The sequence below is a fragment of the Fistularia commersonii genome, chromosome 20 (genome assembly GCF_037954325.1).
Source record: "Fistularia commersonii isolate RoL2024-O1a breed Wild chromosome 20, RoL_Fcom_v1.0, whole genome shotgun sequence".
NCBI classification, from domain to species: Eukaryota; Metazoa; Chordata; class Actinopteri; order Syngnathiformes; family Fistulariidae; genus Fistularia; species Fistularia commersonii.
This window is the reverse complement of record NC_141303.1, coordinates 14835866-14855062: the sequence shown is the minus strand read 5'-3', so window position 1 is coordinate 14855062 and position 19197 is coordinate 14835866. Positions and strand designations below refer to the sequence as shown.

The following is a 19197-nucleotide window of genomic DNA, read 5'->3' as shown; positions in this document are numbered from 1 at the left end:
TGAAAGGAGAGACCGTTTCTAAATACTACACGCTCAGATATTCATCTTGGCAACTGTTGTTTAGATGTGTGTGTGTGTTTCAGGTGAGGGGTGGGGGGGGGTTGTTTTCTGTCCCCCGTCACAGTAAAAGCCAGCAGCTGCGTTGCGATCCTGATGAGTGTATTGTTCGCTGGTAAACAGTGCGCGGAATTGTCTGACATCACCTTCTCCGTGACGTCTGTGCAGCCACTTGTGCACAAACAACCTTGGTGTCTCCTCACGTTCCCCATCTTCTCCGTCCTCCCCAGGCCACCACGCTGCTGACCATGGACAAATACTCCATGCAGGATGTGCAGAACATCCACAACACCTGCTTCAAGCTCAACTCGCTGCAGCTCCACGCCCTCATGACCAACTACCACTGTGCTCCGGACGAGCCTTACATCCCGCCTGTGAGGTCCACCGCCAGTCGTCAGATGATAGGGAACCCTCCAAATCCGTAGCCATTCAGATACAGAAAAGATGAAAGAGTTGAATTTAGGGAAATACGAAATAAAACAATTGAGTCAGGGAAAAGATGGAGGAGGCTCAGAAACCTGAGAGGTGGTGAAGCATCACAGGTGTGTGTGTGTGTGTTTAGGAGCTGATTGACCACGTGGTGGCGGTGGCGGAGAACACGGCGGACGAGCTGGCGAGGAGTGACGGCCGGGAGGTCCAGCTGGAGGAGGACCCAGACCTCCAGCTGCCCTTCCTCCTCCCAGAGGATGGCTATTCCTGCGACGTGGTGCGTAGCCTCCCCAACGGCCTGCAAGACTTCCTGGAGCCTCTGCTGCAGAGAGGTAACACACACACACACACACACACACTCACTCTCTAGATCAAGTGTCAGCAACTTGCGTCTCTTTGATCCATCTGATGCAGCTCCCTGCGGGTTTTGAAAATAATTAATGAGTATTTAATCAAAATGTATTCTATTTTAGTTCATTCATTTTTAAAAAGTAATTTCAAATTTGAAGATTACGGCTATCTTGTAGCATCTAAATAAGTAAAGACTGCACGTTTCAGGAAAGGATGACAGCACACAGAGAGGAGGACATTTTTGGTTCGCTGCCAGTGAATAATTTTAAGTTTAGCTGTTATGTCATATACACAACAAGGACTCGAATAGACATTTTGTTGAGTATTTTGCTGAAAAATAACAATCACCTGTCTTTTTTGTTTTGCATGTGGAAATGTAATTTCATTTTCTCTGCAGTTGTTCATTGATTTTAAAAAATGCGACACATGGGAAACAGCTCCAAATGGCTGTTTGAGTGCTAAAGGTTGCTGACCCCTGTTCTAGATGCAGGAGCTTGTGGTGAATACTGTCGTGTGTGTGTGTGTCCTCCAGGATTTTGCCGGCTGACATCCCACCCCCGATCCCCCGGCACGTGGACCGTCCACTTTGAGGGAGCCGACTGTGACAGCCACTTCTCTCCTGCTGACAGCTCTGAGATGGTAAGGGGTGTGTGTGTGTGTGTGTGTGTGTGTGTGTGTGAAGTGCTGACTTGGAGGACCTCAGCAGTGTCTCATACAGCTGAGTCTTTGGGGAGCGACGGCTAGGCTTCACTCTTCTGTCCAGTCTGTGATCCTCCGCCGCTCCAGTTCCTCTCCCCGCCGCGCCGGTGTCCCCGTCAGCTTAATACTGGACAGAAAAAAAAAAACATCAACACCCTCCAACATCTGGATCCATGCTCAGGAGACATTCGAGTGAAGGCGAATTCAATAGCACTTTTTTCTTTGTTTCGAACTCGAAATCCATGGCGGTAGGCAGCATGCGGGAAGTGACGTCACTTGACGCCGGAGGAGAACCAGTGGGAGTGAAAGCATCAGCTGAAGTTGAGGAACGCCTGGAAAGCCAATCTCAGAATTGAAAGGATTAGAAACATTTGAGAAGAGCCTGTAAGGAGGTTTGAGTATTTGCAGCAGTACAGAAATAAAACTGGGGGGTGTGACCCCTGACCCCTGAATCCCATATAATTATATTTGGACTGGATTAAATAATCCATGTTCAACAGCTGGGTGTGGCAGGTCTCCTGGGGAGGGGGGGTTAAGGGTATTTTTGGGAATGAGATCTGGTCGTCATGGTGATACGCCGTGAAAACACAGATCAGCTTTCTAGGTACATTTCAGCCTATAAAAGGTGAAATTCCTGCAGGGACACTCACATATTTGGCTATTTTTAGAAACACTTGCAACCTGGGAGCGGGTTTGAATTAGTCCCAGAGGTGTGTGTGTGTGTGTGTGGGTGTGTGTGGTCCCGTGTTTGAAGGCAGCGATTAACGTTGCTTCAGAAGGGGGGGTAATTTAAGTTTCATAGACAAACACACACACAATTTAATCAACACCAATCACAAAGCAGGAGCTGGGAGCCGGGAGCAGTAAATGATAGACTTCTTTACAGCGCACACACTCACACACAGCCACTTCCTCTGTAATTGGCGTGTTTATCCCGCTCTACTATTTCATGACTCTAGTCTCGACATAATGCAGACGTCTCTCGCAAAACACACACATGCACGCACGCACAGGGGCGTGATTTAATAGGCGGTCAGTGTTCCATGAAACACTGAACAATGAATCAGCAGCTTTATTTGACCAGCAGTTGGCGGCAACGTGCGTGCGTGCGGTCTTTGTTGGAGGACTTTAGTGTTGTCAGTCAGGAGGCGGCAACAACAGTGCGGATGTTAGCTCCTCCTCCTCACAGCCAGAAGGTCTCTGGTTGGATTCCCACAGGTTTCCCTTCCTATGTGGCGTCTCCATGTTCTCCCCGTGTCTGCGTGGGGTTCCTCAGGGATCTCCACATTCCTCCCACATGCAGGAGGTTCACTGGAGACCCTACATTGTCCATACGTGTGAATGGTTGTCTCTCTACAGTGTGTGAATGAATGAACGGCTGTGTGTGTGTGTGAGGCCTTATGAGGTGATACCTGCCTCTCAGCCAATCACAGCCGGGCCAGGCTGCAGCAGCCCTGGACAACGAATGAATAATGAAAGCTGGATGAGTCTTCATCCCGTTTGCTGCAAATTCAAATTTTGAGAGTCACTGTGTTTAAATGTATATTAATCATCTGGAGTGACCCGCAAGAAATCAACATGACATGAAAGAGGAAACTCCTCACCGTCAGAGTGATTTCTAGATGTAAGATATGTTTTTATAAACACTAAAAGGCCTGTGGTTGCGTCAGTGGCTGCTGAAAAAAAAGCAAATATGCCTTCGTCGCCGTAAAAGTTTTAACGAAAGTGATTGCGAGGACCGCTGTTAATGGAGGTCCCGCCACAGCCTCTGACACCATCTCTTAATTGGCCCAAGTGACAGGCCGCGGCCGCCGTTACAATTATGATGCAGTGCGTTCCAGCCGCCATCGTTCAGTCCGTCTCGGGGTCATTCCTACAACGCCTCTGTGCCTCCTGGACATATTTCTTACGTGTGTGATGAATCGAATAACACACACACTCAGAGGGCCGTGTGTTTTGGTTTCCCGCGGAATATTTATTTATTTTTCGGCGATGTGGGAAAGCGTCTCTGTTTGTGCTGCCCGCCCAGTTACCGTGTGTGTGTGTGTGTGTGTGTGTGTGTGCGTGTGTGTGCGGGGGGGGGGTAACCATGATGTGGTTTTCATTCTTGACTCCTCTCCAGCTACCACAGGTTCCTCAGTGGCCGCAGCCTCCATACATCCTTCCCTCCCTTTTTCTCATGCCTGCCTCGCTCTTCGCTCTTCACTCCTCTTTCCCAAGTCTCAGTATCGACGCCCCTCTCCTCCCTCCGCCGCCGCACCCATTTAACTGCTGCACCTCCAGAGGTCCGGCGCTTATTCACAGTCTGTTCACCTTTCTTTGCAGCCAATGAGGAAGGAGCCAGAGGTCGTCACGGTAACCCTCAAGAAGCACAATGGCATGGGCCTCAGCATCGTAGCTGCCAAGGTAAGCGATACCCCATCGTGTGTGTGCGCGTGTGTGTGTGTGTGTGTGTGTATTAGTGTGCGTGTGTGTGTTCCAGGTCTGATGTGTTAGCTGGGGTTTTCAAGAAAGTTTTCATTGCAGAAACAAAACAACTTTGAAAGGATTCTATATATTTATATTTCACAGGAGGAAATATTGAAGGATTGGCTTGAGTTTGACAGGAAGTCCAAAAATAACTGGGCTGTTGGGATGATGTGTGTGTGTGCGTGTGTGTGTGAGTGCGCGTGGTTGTGCGACAAGAGTGCTGACTGAAAAAGCTGCAGTTTTTTTTTCCCGTGTTGAGTCTGACAGCCACGCAGAGACTAAACACTTTCACAGCACAGAAGGTTCTAGATGGTTCTGTTTAGTTTGCCGACGTGTGTGTGTGTGTGTGTGTGGGCTGGTTTGCAGCGGCTCCGTGTTTATTCTCGCTCCTCCGTTGTGGACCTTTGTGTGCACGGGTGGGGTGATTCTCTTTGTCGCAGGGATTCCACCTCCAGACCTGAGCCCGTGAAGATGTTCCTGGGTGGACCTTCTGGTCTCTCTGGACCATTTCTGGTCCCTGGTGGTGCGAGAAGTGACCGCAGGCCAATCACTTCCTTGTGTAGCCCCCGGCCAATGTGATGGAGGGGTGGCGGGCAGATGTGGGGGTGACATGAAAGGGAGAAGGTTTGACTGGTGTGGTTGCCGGGGGAGTATGCGCCTTGACAACGACCTACTGATGTGGTCGCTGTTTGGTTTTGAGTGAAGAAGAAATGCCATGTTTGGAACAGACCCCCAACCCGGTCGCCAAGGCAACATTTACACCATGATGCCACACATCAGCAGGTGGAGCCTCTGCCAGACGTGAAGGCGTCAGGAAAAGTCCACACGGGAACAAACCTGAAGAAAAGTCCGGCTCATGATCAGGACTGTGTTCACTACGATTGAGTGATCTAGACAAGGGGAAGGTGTCCGCTAACTGGCTCTCACTCAGTCTAAGGGGTCTGACCTGCACCTTATCATGTATGTGAGTGTGTGCGTGTGCACGTGTGTGTGTGTGCGCGTATGTGTGCATGTGTGTGTGTGACCAATCCCGACCCACATGGGCCCAAATCCAGTGTTGTTTGTTTTCAAGATGGGCGTGGTCCCTGCTGAGTACTGTTCACTCTGGTGTTTTTGAACCCGCGGCCCTCCGGCTCTCCCCCATCCTCCCTCCCGTACCATGTTGATGAAGGGTCTTTAAAAAAAAAAAAAAAAAAAAAAAAAAGGAAGAAGAATAAAAATTTATAGTTGCGGAGAAACCACCGTGCTTGCTGCGAGCACTGCATATGAGTGGAGTGACTTCCTGCTGGAGGCGGGAGGCTTCCTGTGGCCGTCTGGAGTCTGTGAGGGTCAGAGGAAGGATGTAGCAAGGAAACCTCCTTGCTCTGTTTATTTTCAAAACCGTGTGTGTGTGTGTGTGTGTGTGTTTGGGATGGGAAAGTCAGGTAGGGAATTTTGTCAGACAGCTGCTTGAATTCACAGTCAACTGGGCTGTGCTCTGTCCTGTTATATAAGTGTGTGTGTGTGTGTGTGTGAGGTGGAGCCACGGCAGCAGCAGCTCCACCTCATTCTGACCAGCTGGCGTCCCGCAGACGCTTCACTTCTCGATCTCCACCTGAACCCCCGGCGTGTTTCCAGCGTTCCCAGGCTCCGCCTCCCGCACTGAGCGGCGCCGATCAGGATCTACGCCGCTTCTCTTTCCCGCCATCCTCGCCTCTTGTTTTAACAGGTGTTTCCAATCGCGGAGCACTCTATTTCACTTTCCAAAATGATCCGCTTTGGATTTTTTGTAACCCTCGCCAGAAGAGCCCCTCCGGCGCCGCCTGCTCCCTCCTGCCGCCGGAAACTCTGATTTCTTTTGGTTTTTCTTTTTTGACTCTCTGAATGGATCGCTTGCTGTCTGCCTGAAAACAGGCTGTTAGACTAGTCAGTGCGTGTTGAGGTACTGCACTGCCATAGAGTGTGCGTGTGTGTGTGTGTGTCACACACTCTTCACGTCTTGGGGTTGGCTAACGACGGAGTGGTGCAACATGTGGTTCTCTGTGGTGGGAAAGAAAGACAAGGTAATTGCTCTTTTACGCTGCTTTGTGTGTGTGTGTGTTTGTGTGTCACTGGATGCCCCGGCATGCTTCCTGATCTTATGCTATTTTCATAGTGAGCACTTGTGTAAATGCACCATGAATAAAAGGAGTGTGTGTGTGTTTGTGTGTGTGTGTGTGTGTGTGTGTGTGTGTGTGTTCTGGATGGGGCAGTCTGGTACTGGGGCTCACGTGCTGCTGATTCAGGACGCGCTGTGAAGGATTCAGCAGCCCAACAGATGTGAGCCGTTCGCAGCTCGTTGCACATTTGCTCCGCGGCTCTCTGCTGTTTGCCTTCAGCTAATGGTTAACCAAAGCACACACACACACACACAAACACACACACACACTGAAGGTCCGAGGCCACCAGGAGGCTGATGTTCAAGAACACACTGCTCACACCTGTGTACTTCTGTCCCTCAACTTTATTTTTTGGAATGCGTTGCAGGAGATTTGTTTTCAAAAGGGTGTGTGTGCATGTTTTGTGTCAGCCAAATTTGAGGCAACTCAGCACTCCGGACGACTGAATCCGCCCGTATCTTATTGTCAGCGAGGACGAGAACATTCCCTCTGTCCCTGCTGAAAATATGCTATATATGTTATTGTTTCCCAAGCAGGAAACCCAAACGTTCTCGTGGGTCCTACTTGAAGACGGGATCTCCTTGTGGGAGAACGGATGGGTCTGTGAGCTCTAGCAATAGGAGAATGGTGGCGGGACCAGTTGGACGTTGTCATCTGGACGCTAAAAGTGGGGTGTGGAGGAACGCAGAGATGCGGTCAGTGGCTGTTTGGGCTGCAGGTGCTACTAATCACTCGTTCCATTAGCGTGTGTGTGTGTGTTTTAGTTGTCATAGCACATATGAAACAATTGTTTGAGTGGGTTGCCCCCCTCTGAGGGAAGGAACAATGGGAGGATATGTGGATATATAACACACACACTTGCATGCGCACACACACACAAGCAGGTTTTTCCGGTGAGGCAATAAGATCTTCACAGAGCCTGTGTGTTTGTGTGTGCGTGTGTGTTTGCAGATTGTCACACATTGTAATGAAAAGTGGGAGGAGCTTTTGCCAGAAAAGATGGCGTTTCACATTCTTGTGAAAACACCAGTCAGGCGCCTCCACGACCTTTGAGATATTATTTATGATAATAAAACAAGTCCAGGGGTTATTTAGACACTGCTGATTTTTAGTTAAATTCCTAATAATTTTCTGGCAACTTCCTTAAGATATTGCTAAATATCAGCTTGTTTACTGCCAATACACCCTTGCTCTCTCTGACTTATAGCTTATTTTAGCTAATATCCATGACAAGGTTGCAAATAATTTTGGAAAAAAACAATTGCTAAGCTGCATAGCCAGGTAGAACCCAGTATCTCAGAGGGTTAACCAGGTCTCGGGCCTCTCCTCTCCTCTCTTGAACTCTGTGGCTGTTTCTGTTTTTTTTCAGTCATTGAATCCATTTATGGGGGGATTCTTTTGCTGATTTCCTGTTAAATCTGGGTTTCTGACCTGCCCGCGGCTTCATTTCCTCCCTTGTAGAAGCAGTGTGGCGTGCTCAGGTGAGGAGAAGCAGACATGGAGAAGATTCCCACCGCAGTCTCTGAGGCTAATCACTGTTTGTGGGTGATCGGAGGTGTTGCTAAACCCTAGCGTGTTGTCAGACTGCTTCAAGGTGCCACAGAAGCTATATTTAACATTTCTCTGACACCTGATGTTTGTTTGCACGAGATTGTGGTGTTTTCCACAAATGTTGCATCGTCACGGAGGCACCGTCCCGTCCCAGCGTACGATCAGACCTCCAGGTACAGGTTCTCAGAGCAGGGGAGCCAAAACGGAGATCTTTGTGGAGCCTGAAGACCCGAGTCTGAGGCTGGGTGACAGAAGCACAACGCTGGGAAGCACTGTGGAAGTGAAGCAGACGTGTAGATGTTTGGGTGGAGGGGGCAGACCTCTGTTGAGGTCCTCAGCTGGGATGGTTTGTGCTTGAGGGCAGGTCCACTCGCAGCCTCAGCCATAGTTCAATTCCTAAAGATCCTTGAGGAGGAACCAAGGAGACTTTAACCCTCGCAGATACTTCCTCTATGGTTGCTATGAACGAGAGCTGGAACCTCTTTGGCGCTCCATTTCTCGCTGCTTCTGTCCATTTGGTCCCAAGAAAACATCTAAGCAGTGACCACCGTTGGTTTTAAAGATGGCGCTACACAGGAAGTATCTGGTTGTGGGTGTGGCTTATGAGCTCCACCGATCACTTATGAGTTCCTGTGGAAGCGTTAAAAGATCCTACTTGGGAGCTAGTAGGAGCTGAGATGGTTCACGGAGCTGAGGTCCATGGTCTCCTCATGGCTCCTGAGAAAGTCCTAGGAGCTACATAAGTTTCCTCCGGTGAGGAAGTAGCTGTAGATCAGTCAGTGCAGAAGAACCTCCTGTGTGGACCTTGCTAGCATGCTAATGCCGTTTCAGAGCTCTGCTTGGCGCCCCTGCAGATGCTGTCCCGCTGACGGATGCAGAAATGTCGCATTCCACTGCGTGCATGTAAATGCACCATACAAAGAAAAAGAAAGGAGGGCTTGTCTTCAGAAATGACTTTTTCTTACAACGCTTTTCTGTAATTGTTTGGACCCCTGGAGACCCCTCAGACATATTAACCCCCCAGGATTCAGGGAATTCCCACAAGGGAGTCTGGTTTCTCTGCCTAGCGTGCACTGAGCTGCAGAACAGAGCTGCTAATGTACAGCACACACACACACACACACACACACCAAAAGGACAAAAAAATCTGAATGTCACCAGCAGGAAGTTCAATCTCATTCTCTGGCAGATGGAGGCAGACCGTTGAGATGTTGTGGGTCAAGGGGCTTGAAGCGGTCTTGTGTGTGTCGAGTGTATGGAGTCATGGGGTCGTGGGGGGGGAGTGGGTCGGCCCAACCACATCCTGACCAACCAGACGTGGTCCTCTGTGGCTCCAGGTCTGGAGCCTCCCCACGTCGACAACACCTTCTAAATGTCTGCGAGCGCTGGAATGTTCCTGTTGAATTCCAATAAAATAGAAGGGAGGGTGCACACAAAAGCCCATTGTTGCCTCCCAGCACTTTGGTTTCCACCATGAGCTGGATCTGGCTGCTGCTTGATGGACGGCGTCCGGCTGCGGACCCCTCTGTCGGAGAGTTCTCGAGGTACCAGATAATTGAATGTTCTTAGTTGTTTTGCATAAACTATTCTAGATTGTTCAGACTGGAGTCAACAAGTCGGCTGTGATCAGGAGCGTGTACATGCCCAGTATTCCTCCACCAGGTCTGTAGGTAGATCCGCGTGACCATCTGCTGTCAGGTTTTATGGATCCAGCTGGACGAGAAGCCTGGGTGGAGCTGATAAGATAGCCAACTGTTGGTTTTCTCTTTGTGATTTATTGAAAAAAATGCTGTGGTCTAAAGCTGGCCCTCAGCAGATGTTTGTGAAATAAAACTGGTTTGACCTGGTAAACACTTGGTTCCCCCATGCAGGAGCAGCTCCTTCTGCTGAAGGACAGGGTGGCTCCTATGTCGGGTCCCCATGTTCTCCCTGTGTCTGCGTGGGGTTCCTCCCACAGGCCCAGAACATGCTGGAGCTCCATTGGAGACCCTACTTTGTCCAGACATGCGAATGAGAGGGTGAATGTTGTATGTCTCTGCATGATGCCCAGCGATTGGTCCAGGGCACTCGCCTCTCGCCCAATCCCATTGAGACACTGGCTGAATGAAATCAGATAGTTGAGGTGCGGAAACTGTATGAACTTGATCTGGAGTGGACCAGGTCCTCCTCAGAGTCCTGAGGCTGGAGGTTCCTGGGCGGTGGACGTGGAGGACTCCTTTCCAGCGTGAATCACTATGATGGCCGTGACGTTGACCTTCTGCTTGGCCCTCCCGCTCCTCAACAATGGCAGCCATCCACTTGGCTTGTCCCTTCATTTTAATCCTCTCCGCCTTTTCAGGAGGTAGTTTACGGACCTGCTAGATCCTGGATTATTTGTGTGCTCCATCTGAGTGCAACTGTTCTCTGAAGGTTCACCCTCTCCTTGCGTAACGCTCATATTTACCGTCTGCAGCCGTGCCACCGGCGAAAACACCATTCCTCAGACATGTGGTCAGATGGTGAATGGGTGTCTGACTTTTCCACCACTGACAGCAGCTCGGCTTGCTTTTTGAAGCTCATGCTTGTACATCTCCTAACCACAGAGAACCTTCAGGTGGTGTGAAGCTCAGGCGGTGATGGATTGCACGCTCCTATGCGGTGGAATTGTCCACTGGGTGGGAACCGTTTGCAGGCAGTAGATGTTTTTCTTTTAGAGCTTTGTAAAAGATCACAGCAGGGTTCCTCGGCGAGTTAATTCAGTGGAGGAGCTTCACCGTCAGTGTGTTATAGCCAGAGGACTGTAAAGAAGGAGTCTCCTTCTTCTGTGACTCCATCTTGATGCATAGCAGAGGTTCTCTAGAAGTGTGACGGACTAAAAGAGTCCCGGAGATTTGAAACCCTGGCTGATCTGTAACATCCGATAGCTATAAGAGCCAAGAACTTCCAAGCCGTGGCAAAGAACTTCTTCTAAGCAGGGAGTCATCCAGCGGTAGAAGTGACCCGGGTTCTTCACGACCTTCTCGGACCCCTGGCCAACTCTGAGTCAGACCGTGGCCTGGGCACTATTTGGTCAGATGAACGGCAGGGCTTTAATTGTGAAGGAGCAGGAACACCATCATAACGTAGACATCGTCACACCTCCAGGATAGAAGGTCCGACGCCAACCGGGCCTTCAAGTCTTGTCCCTGAAAGAGCTGATGTCTGATTTCAGGTTTTGAAGGAGCTGTGAAACAGGAAGTCCGTCACACAGGGTCTGGTTTCAGTGGCGTGTGTGCGTGTGTCTGCGTGTCCGTGTGTGTGTTGATCTCCCACATGCGCTTCCTGACCAGGAACAGAAGTCCTTGTGGTCCAATCAGAACTGTCTCTCCTCAGGGCGCCGGGCAGGAGAAGCTGGGCATCTACATCAAGTCCGTCGTCAAGGGAGGAGCGGCGGACATGGTGAGCGCACGTGTGCGCACAAACACACACATACATAACTGTTCAGATTAACCGTCAAACACTCACCTGTTTGTGCTCACGCAGGACGGGCGCCTGGCGGCCGGCGACCAGCTGCTGAGTGTGGATGGGCGGAGCCTGGTGGGGCTGTCACAGGAGAGGTAACCTCTTTTTCCTTCGAAATACAGAGGAACCCTGACTTCCCGGAAACCCCGGGAAGCCCTTACGTGGGAACGTGGTTGAGGAGGGTGTTTTTACCGCCGGCCGCGCCGCATTGTTTTCACATACACGCCGGTGCAATGGCGAAAAAGCTAATTTGGGAGTTGTGAGCGCCAAGAAGCAAACCACCCTGACCTGCGAACCCTGCGGCCTCTAGACCTCAGGTTCAGGTTCAGGCGTGTCCAGTCCTGCCAGGGAAGGGTTGAGCCTTCCACAGAAACATCCAGATTTGTGGCATGTGTGCGATGCGCTTTCAGCAAAGACCTGGGTGTTGTTTTGTAAATGGCAGCACGCTGTTTCGCCAACGCCCTCCCAGCCGTTAACAGCCCTCGACATGTTCACACGGCACCCATTCTACACACCCCTGCTGCAACTTGCCGGATTCAGTGTCCATCTGTTCTGTTCCTTTGAAGCCCAGGGACGAACAGTTAGAGCTTTGCCTCCAGTTGTGCGTTCCCTCAGGTAGTGAGGGACCACGGTAGCGGCCAGGGTGACCTGCCCCTTCAGCTCCATGGTCCAATATAAACCACTAAGAAGAAGTAGAAGAGGAAGACAATGTGGACACCATGGAGGTGGAAGCTGCCACACCGTTCATGGAATGATAACCAAGGGCTATCAGATGGTTGGAGGGTTTTTTTATCTTCTCCTGCCCTTAGCAAACTCCACACTTATTCTGGTCCAAAATGTAGACGTTCCTCTGCGAGCTTGGACCTCTTCGTCACTCTGACCAGGATAGTTTTTTTAAAACGGGCGTGGCTTATGCGCTCCACCAACCAGCTAAGAGTTCCTATGGAATTGCAAAAACAGACCCTGCTGTGGAGCAGGAGCTCAGATGGTTCTAGAAGCTCATGGCTGCTGTCCCACCTGCTGGCACAGAGGAACAGACTAGATCCCGAGAGGGTTCTCGGAGCTGCAGAAGGTTCCCGTGGTGAGGAGGGGGCTGATGCTGCAGATGTATTCAGATGTAAGCGTCGTGGTTCCATGATGTTCAACTCTTCATGGGACGCAGACCAGCACACAACGGGGCCTGTTTAAATCACCTCAGCGTGTTTGTGCAAGGAGGACCCTCAGGGTGTTCAGGGTCTTCTCATCGATTCCATCCTAGAAATCAGGGCGGAGCCCATAAGAACATTCTCCTTTGGTAATCACCAACACATCCCTGCATGTGTCCCTCATGACCCCGATGCATGACGACACCCAACAAGTCCTACCAGGGGTCTGACAGCAAAGTTCAAACCACATCAGAGCTTGAAAGCCCGGATTGTTCCGGCAAAATTGAGTCACTGCATGTCTGAGCGGCTCTGTCCTGCTGGTGCACCCATGGAACTGCATGAATGATGGAACATCTCAGTGCTCCAATATTCATGTCCTCCCTCCTCCTCTTCCTTCTTCTCCTCCTCCTTCTCCTCCTCCTCACCCCCCTTCTGCAGGGCGGCAGAGCTGATGACAAGGACCGGCTCAGTCGTGACTCTGGAGGTGGCCAAGCAGGGAGCCATTTACCATGGACTGGCCACGCTGCTCAACCAGCCCAGCCCCATGATGCCCAGAGGTGAGATCACACACACACACACACAAACACCTTTATTTCCTTTCAAGATTTCATAATGAAGGCATTTATACAAATAACCCTCTATATATTTGCATATGTAAGTAACTGTTCAAATATAGATTTTTTTTTTTTTCAGGGACAGTTCAGAAAACGAAGCGATAATTAATCCCTTCTGCGCGGCCGTCCCTCCGCTCCCCACGTGTCATTTTTTTTCTCATGGCCACAAATTCCCAGGATTTCCTGGCTGTGTGACCGTCCGTTGGACAAAACAGGAAATCGGAGCTACTGATCTGGGTCCTCCCAAGTGTTTAACTTGGTTTCTCCTCTGTAGAAAGTTCTAGAAACTAAGCTGCCGGGAAAGGTTAGATGTTAAGCGTGCAGGTCGGTGGAAAGTATAAATACCAGGTGTATCCAGGTACTCAGAGGAGGATGTAATACTCCACAGTACGCAGTGTTTAAAAGCCCCTGAAGGTCCCAGATGGTGGAGGGTGAAGGTCCAACACCCTGCAGCAATGCCTGTGTGTGTGAGGGGTGAACAAATGACTGTTTGTGGCCAAAGCCAGCTGTGTGTGTTTCCGTGGTGTGAAGGTCTGGCTGCGTGCTGGAATGTGAACCCTCGGGTTTGAGAAAGGGGGGGGGCTCTGTCTGGACTCGCCTTAGGTCCAGGACGACCCCCACCCAGCCCTGTCTGTGTGTGTGTGTGTGTGTGCGTGTTTGCGCTGCGATAGGTGTGTCGGTTTCGAATGGCCTTAATGCAAAAGCTAGCAAAAGAAAAAAATAAATAAAAGAAATGTCCACAGCGAATTCCCACGGGGATGAAAGAAGGATGGAGCTGTGAAGGCTTCTCCTGGAGTGTTCCACCGCCCTCACAGCTGCCCAGAACCCGCTGGTCGAAAAACAAAACAGAAATTAAAGTTTGAAACAGAGCTCGGGGGTCACAGGAGGACGTTAAAGGATCCAGCTGAAGGCCCAGTCTGGGGTGGGCGGAGGACACTAATCTTAGACCGGAGGAGTGTGTGTCTCCATGACGGGTCCAGGGTGAACAGGATAAGGAGTCGGGATGATGAATGAATGTGTATTCACGGTCCACGTCTCAGCCGTTTCCGTGCAGAAGCTCACCGTCGAGGTGTCCTCTCCTCCTCCCTCCCCAGCCTCGGACCGAGGACGTGAGAAGAACGGGAAGCTGCGACCAAAGAGTGAGGGCTTCGAGTTGTACAACAGCTCAGTGCAGAACGGCTCCCCGGAGAGCCCTCAGCCCGGCTGGGACTCCTACCCCGAACCAAAGAAGATGAGCGGCGAGGACCGGCTCCTGAAGAACCGAGCGGACCACCGCTCCAGCCCCAACGTGGCCAGTAAGACCTCCCGTCTGCTCACCGACACAGCCTCCACACACCCGCTTTGAAAAATTCATCCCCCATGCCCAGAATAGACCCCCCGTCAGTCGGAGGAAATAAATATTTCATGTGCAGTAACACACACACACACACACACACACACACAGGGGAAAGGGTGAAGTCCGGAGCTGGTTGAAAACAGTGAACAATGTGGATTATTCTCAGTGGATTGACTGAGAAGAGTTTAAGTATGAGAGAAAACACACACGCACACACTTAGCATTATTCCAGAAGGTCTCATGTCCTGGAAAATGATCTCGGGTGAAGACTGGGAACCCTTAAAAACACACACAAACACATGCCTTTTTTAAAGCTCCTCTTCCCGTCTGTCTCCTCAGATCAGGGCCAGAGTCCTGCAGGCAAACCGGTCTACCCCGGAGGTCCTGGCACCAAGATCACTTCCGTCTCCACCGGCAACCTCTGCGCTGACGTGAGTTCTGACCTGCGAATGCATAGCCGAAATGAGAAGTGTCCCCAGTTAAGGACCAGGGCTGTCTATGTGAGGAGAAGTCCCTCACGTTGTGATTCCTGGTCGTCTTCTCCAGGATGAACCCTCGCCCCCCCGTCCAGAGGCGTACCCTATCCCCACCCAGACCTACCCGCGGGAGTACTTCACCATCCCGGCCTCCAAGAGCCAGGACCGGGTGGTGGGTCCGGGCCAGGGCCCGACGCAGCACTGGCAGGTCATGGAGGACCGAGACCGGCTCCCCATGGTGGAGAACATCCACAGCAGCATGCAGGTACGGAGGGCGCCGCCGGAGATCTCCGCCAGCCGGCAGGGAACCCCGGCTTTGTGGCCTGAGGAACACGTTGTCGTCCCTGCCCAGCGAGTGAACCACTCCCAGGAGGAGCTGTACCCTCCGCCGGCGGGCCTGAGGCCAGACGACAGGATGCAGCCGCTCTACCAGCAGGACTACCAGCATCGAGACCTGGACTACCAGCACCGGGATCTGGACTACCACAGAGGCCCCGGAGGTGAGGTCGGGGAACCAGCAGCAGGGCGGCAGAAAATACCTCCACATCAGCATTGTGACCGCCATGACAGCAGGGGGTGCTGTGGGCTCTTCTCTGGGTCTGCTAGTTTACTGTAAGGAAGGTGACCTGTGTGTGTGTGTGTGTGTGTGTTGTAGGAGGACCAGACCTCTGGGCTCCGCAGCCTCAGGTGTCCTCCTCACTGGAGTCCTCCACGTCCAGCCAGGAGCACCTCAACTTCTCGGCGTCCTCCTCGTCCTCCAACAAGGCAGCCAACCAGAAGACGGGCCCGGGGCGATGGAAGACGCCCAACACCCCCCACGCTGTGCCGCCGCACTCAGTCCAGCCGCCGTCGCGCTCGGACCTCCCGCCGCCCCCTCCCCCGCCACCCGCCACTTACCCAGATGCCTACGACCCCTACGACCCCTACGACCCTCAGCCAGAACTACCTCTCCCGCCGCCTCCTGCCGCCATCGCCCCGGCAACGGCCCAACAAGTGGCGGACCGCAAGAAGCGCGAGGAGCAGCAGCGCTGGTATGAGAAGGAGAAAGCTCGTCTGGAAGAAGAGAGGTCAGTGCTGCAAAACATGAAGGGGATTCTTCTGGTGACCAGGAGAAGGATTGGAACATTCTTGTCGAAATCTTGTTGTACAAACTGGACTTGAATTTCTTCCACGACAAGATTTCAACAAGAATTTACCATGACCCCATGACCTGGATGACTGAGAACCCCCTTCTGTGTAACATTTGATCACACACACACACACACACACACACACACACACACTCACACACACAAGTAAATTATTGACATATCTGCACCTGCTCCTTTTTTAGCATTTCTGTTTGGATGCTAAACTGCATTTCGTTGCCCTGCACTTGATAACAAAGTGGAAACCAACTCAATATATGTATAATCTATCATCTAATCTAACTAAATATATATTTAATCTATTCCAACTCACAAAGTACAATCACAGATTACAAAATGTAATCCAAATCTCTCTCTCTATATCTATCTAGCTAGCTATCTATGTGTGTGTATATATATGTATACATACATTTGTGTGTGTGTGTGTGTGTGTGTGTGTATATATATATATATATATACATACATAAAAACTCTTATCATCTATCTATTTAAAATCTTATATTTAGAATAATATGATGTTTTTTGAGATACGTGCTTGACCAAGAGTTTGAGCAGATCCTTCCAGGGATTACTTTGTGCCTCGGCCCTCCAGACCTCCTCATAAACATAGAATGAGCCGTGGAGAACCGGTCCTGGATATGACGCTGGAGCTGGACATAGTTTCGTAGCATTAGCTGAAACTTTCAGAGGCCGAATAACGAATTGAACCTGCCGCAATAACGCGCGTGGCGTCTGCCTCTGACAGTGAACGTGTCGGTCTTTGCGTTTCGCAGGGAGAGGAAGAGGAGAGAGCAGGAGAGGAAGCTGGGTCAGATCCGAGGCAACCCCGTCATGCCCGTCCAGCCCCACAACAACGGGGGGTCGGCGCCGCCCCCGCACCACCAGCCCCCCCCAGGCTCGGCGGGCCCTCCCCAGCAGTACCTGCCCCCCCAGCCCCAGCCGCCCCCCTCCAGGCCGGAGAAGCCAGCCAGCCTGCCGCGCTCCTGCGGCCCCGCCAGTGCCTCAAGCCCCGCCGGTAAGCACCTCGAATCCCGCGACATTTGCCGCCCCACCTCTTCCGGACCAGGTCTTCAACACTCCCGTGCTCCCCGTCCTCCTGCAGGCGCGGACACTGTGATCAGGGAGCTTCTCCCGCAGCAGCAACCCCGCACCATCGAGAGGAGGGACCTCCAGTACATCACCATCAGCAAGGAGGAGCTGACGTCCAGCGACAGCCTGTCCCCGGACCCCTGGAAGAGGGATGCCCGCGAGAAGGCCGAGAAGCAGCAGCAGCTGCACATCGTCGACCTCCTTGACAAGGAGATCCAGGAGCTGCAGGTGGGAGCCTGGAGCGGCCACTTCCGGTTTGATCAGTCTGTAGTCAGCGCTGTGAAAACATCTAACTCTACTTTGGTTTGACTTGGCGTGGCAAAGACTTCCAGACATTTCTTCTGCAGACAGCTTCTAAGGCTTCAGATGATGGATCAGTGTTTGCCTGAAGACCAATTGGCAAAGGTCTTGTGGACGGAGCAATGAAATGTGTGGAGGTCACGAAGTTCTAGTTGTTTCTGAGCGGCGGTTTGATGGAATGTCATATACAGATGTGATGGATCTGGAAGAACTGGAGCCTCCAGCAGGGCTTCAGCACATCACAGTGCTTATTAAACTGTTAAACTGTTGATGGGGCGGCACGATGGAGCAGAGATTAGGACCAGGAGGTCCCTGGTTGGACTTCCTGTGTGGAGTCTCCGTGTTCTCCCTGTGTCTGCGTGAGGTTTGTCAGGGTTCCTCACACAGTCCAAACACATGCAGGAGGTTTGTGTGGATGAGAGGGGGTGAATGGTTGGATGTCTCAACATGCAGTCCTGTGATTGGTCCAGGACGAACCCACTTCTCAGCCAATCACAGTTGGGATAGGCTCTAGCAGGATAAGCGAATGAATGGCTGAGTAGATGGATGGATGAATGAACCCAACACGAGGATGAGGTCTTTCTGTCTCTGCGTGTCCAGGCGAAGCCCGAGCGGACAGCGGAGGAGAGTGACCGCCTGCGGAAGCTGATGCTGGAGTGGCAGTTCCAGAAGAGGCTGCAAGAGTCCAAGCAGAGCGACGAGGACGAGGAGGAGGAGGACGACGAGGACGTGGACACCATGATGATCATGCAGAGACTGGAGGCGGAGAAGAGAGCCAGGGTGAGACGGGGAGAGAGGAAATGGTGGATCGAGGGGAGGAGGGAAGAAGAACAACACAACGTCACGGGGGTTTGAGAGTGATTGTGGAAACGGAGCGGGATCGGCTGCCAGGAGCTGCTGAGGAGAAAATACTTTCAAAGCTATTTTTGGTTGGAAACCAAACCTTTTAGATGAACGTCTGCGAATCAGGCCCGGCGGAGGAAGACACAAAAATGTCTTCCAAAGTGCCAAGGAGGAAGCGGGCGGCGCCGCCGCACTCTGAATGCTCCCGCAATGTGCATCCGCAACACGCTTCTGTCATCGCTTTGCCATGCTGAGCTGCTTTAATCTGATTGGCTGGGAGGGGGTGGGTGGGGGGGCAGATGGTTGCGAAGCTGCATTTGCATCATATGGAAGAAAAAGAAATGGCAAACCCGCAGGAAAACACTGGGTTCTTCCGAAGTCAAGGCAGAAAAAAAAATGTATGTACCCTATCATGCAAATGCAGGAGGTGCTTTGCTGTGTTGTCATGACGACACCAGTCCCATTTTCGGAGGGCTCAAGGGTCTGGGTGTGGAATCCACTGTGTATTACTGAGAGAGTGGACGGTCAGGAGGTCCCACCTGCCGGTCAGAAGGTCAGAGCCTTCAAGGCTCCGGCCGAAGCGGTCCTTTCTGCTCTCCCTCTGGTCAGGAGCTTCTCCCGGGGGCTGAAGGTCCACAGATGTGTGACGGCCCAACCTGCCCTTGCAATTTTCTGGACTGAATTGTTTGGGTTTCCCTCAGATATTTAGGTTTTATCGACAAATTTGAGATGATTTCTTTCCTATTGTCACTTTTAAGGTCTGGCAGTCTGTAGGCATATAGAAGAAATAGGAAAGAATTACAAAGTATTTTCAGCAAACAGGAACAGAACAGAACCTTTAAGACAAACTGCAGTGTCAGCTGATAACTGTCAAAGAAAACAAACTTAAATTTGTGTGCGCGCACGATGCGCGGTTTCTTATCAGTCTGTAAACAGATAGTCAGCAGGTTAGTCAGACGAACAGACTTTTTGCAGATTCACCAAACCATGGAAGCACATGGCAAGTTAGTACATGTAGTGTTATACTAACATGTACTAACTACGTGTGCTAAGTTAGCACATGTTAGTTCAT

The 19197-nt window shown here is 51.4% G+C and overlaps 1 protein-coding gene across 1 annotated transcript in view; it reads left to right on the top strand.

Annotated features, from left to right (window-relative positions):
* The window catches only part of LOC147223089 (afadin-like), an 81779-nt gene that overhangs the window by 52287 nt on the left and 10295 nt on the right, over nt 1-19197 (top strand). The window contains 15 exon segments of the mRNA XM_086166746.1: nt 288-431; nt 620-818; nt 1370-1476; nt 3862-3942; nt 11046-11111; nt 11196-11269; nt 12758-12876; nt 14028-14228; nt 14609-14700; nt 14816-15010; nt 15098-15245; nt 15401-15812; nt 16667-16908; nt 16996-17210; nt 17883-18062. Coding sequence (XP_086022872.1) covers nt 288-431; nt 620-818; nt 1370-1476; nt 3862-3942; nt 11046-11111; nt 11196-11269; nt 12758-12876; nt 14028-14228; nt 14609-14700; nt 14816-15010; nt 15098-15245; nt 15401-15812; nt 16667-16908; nt 16996-17210; nt 17883-18062 — 2475 coding nt within the window.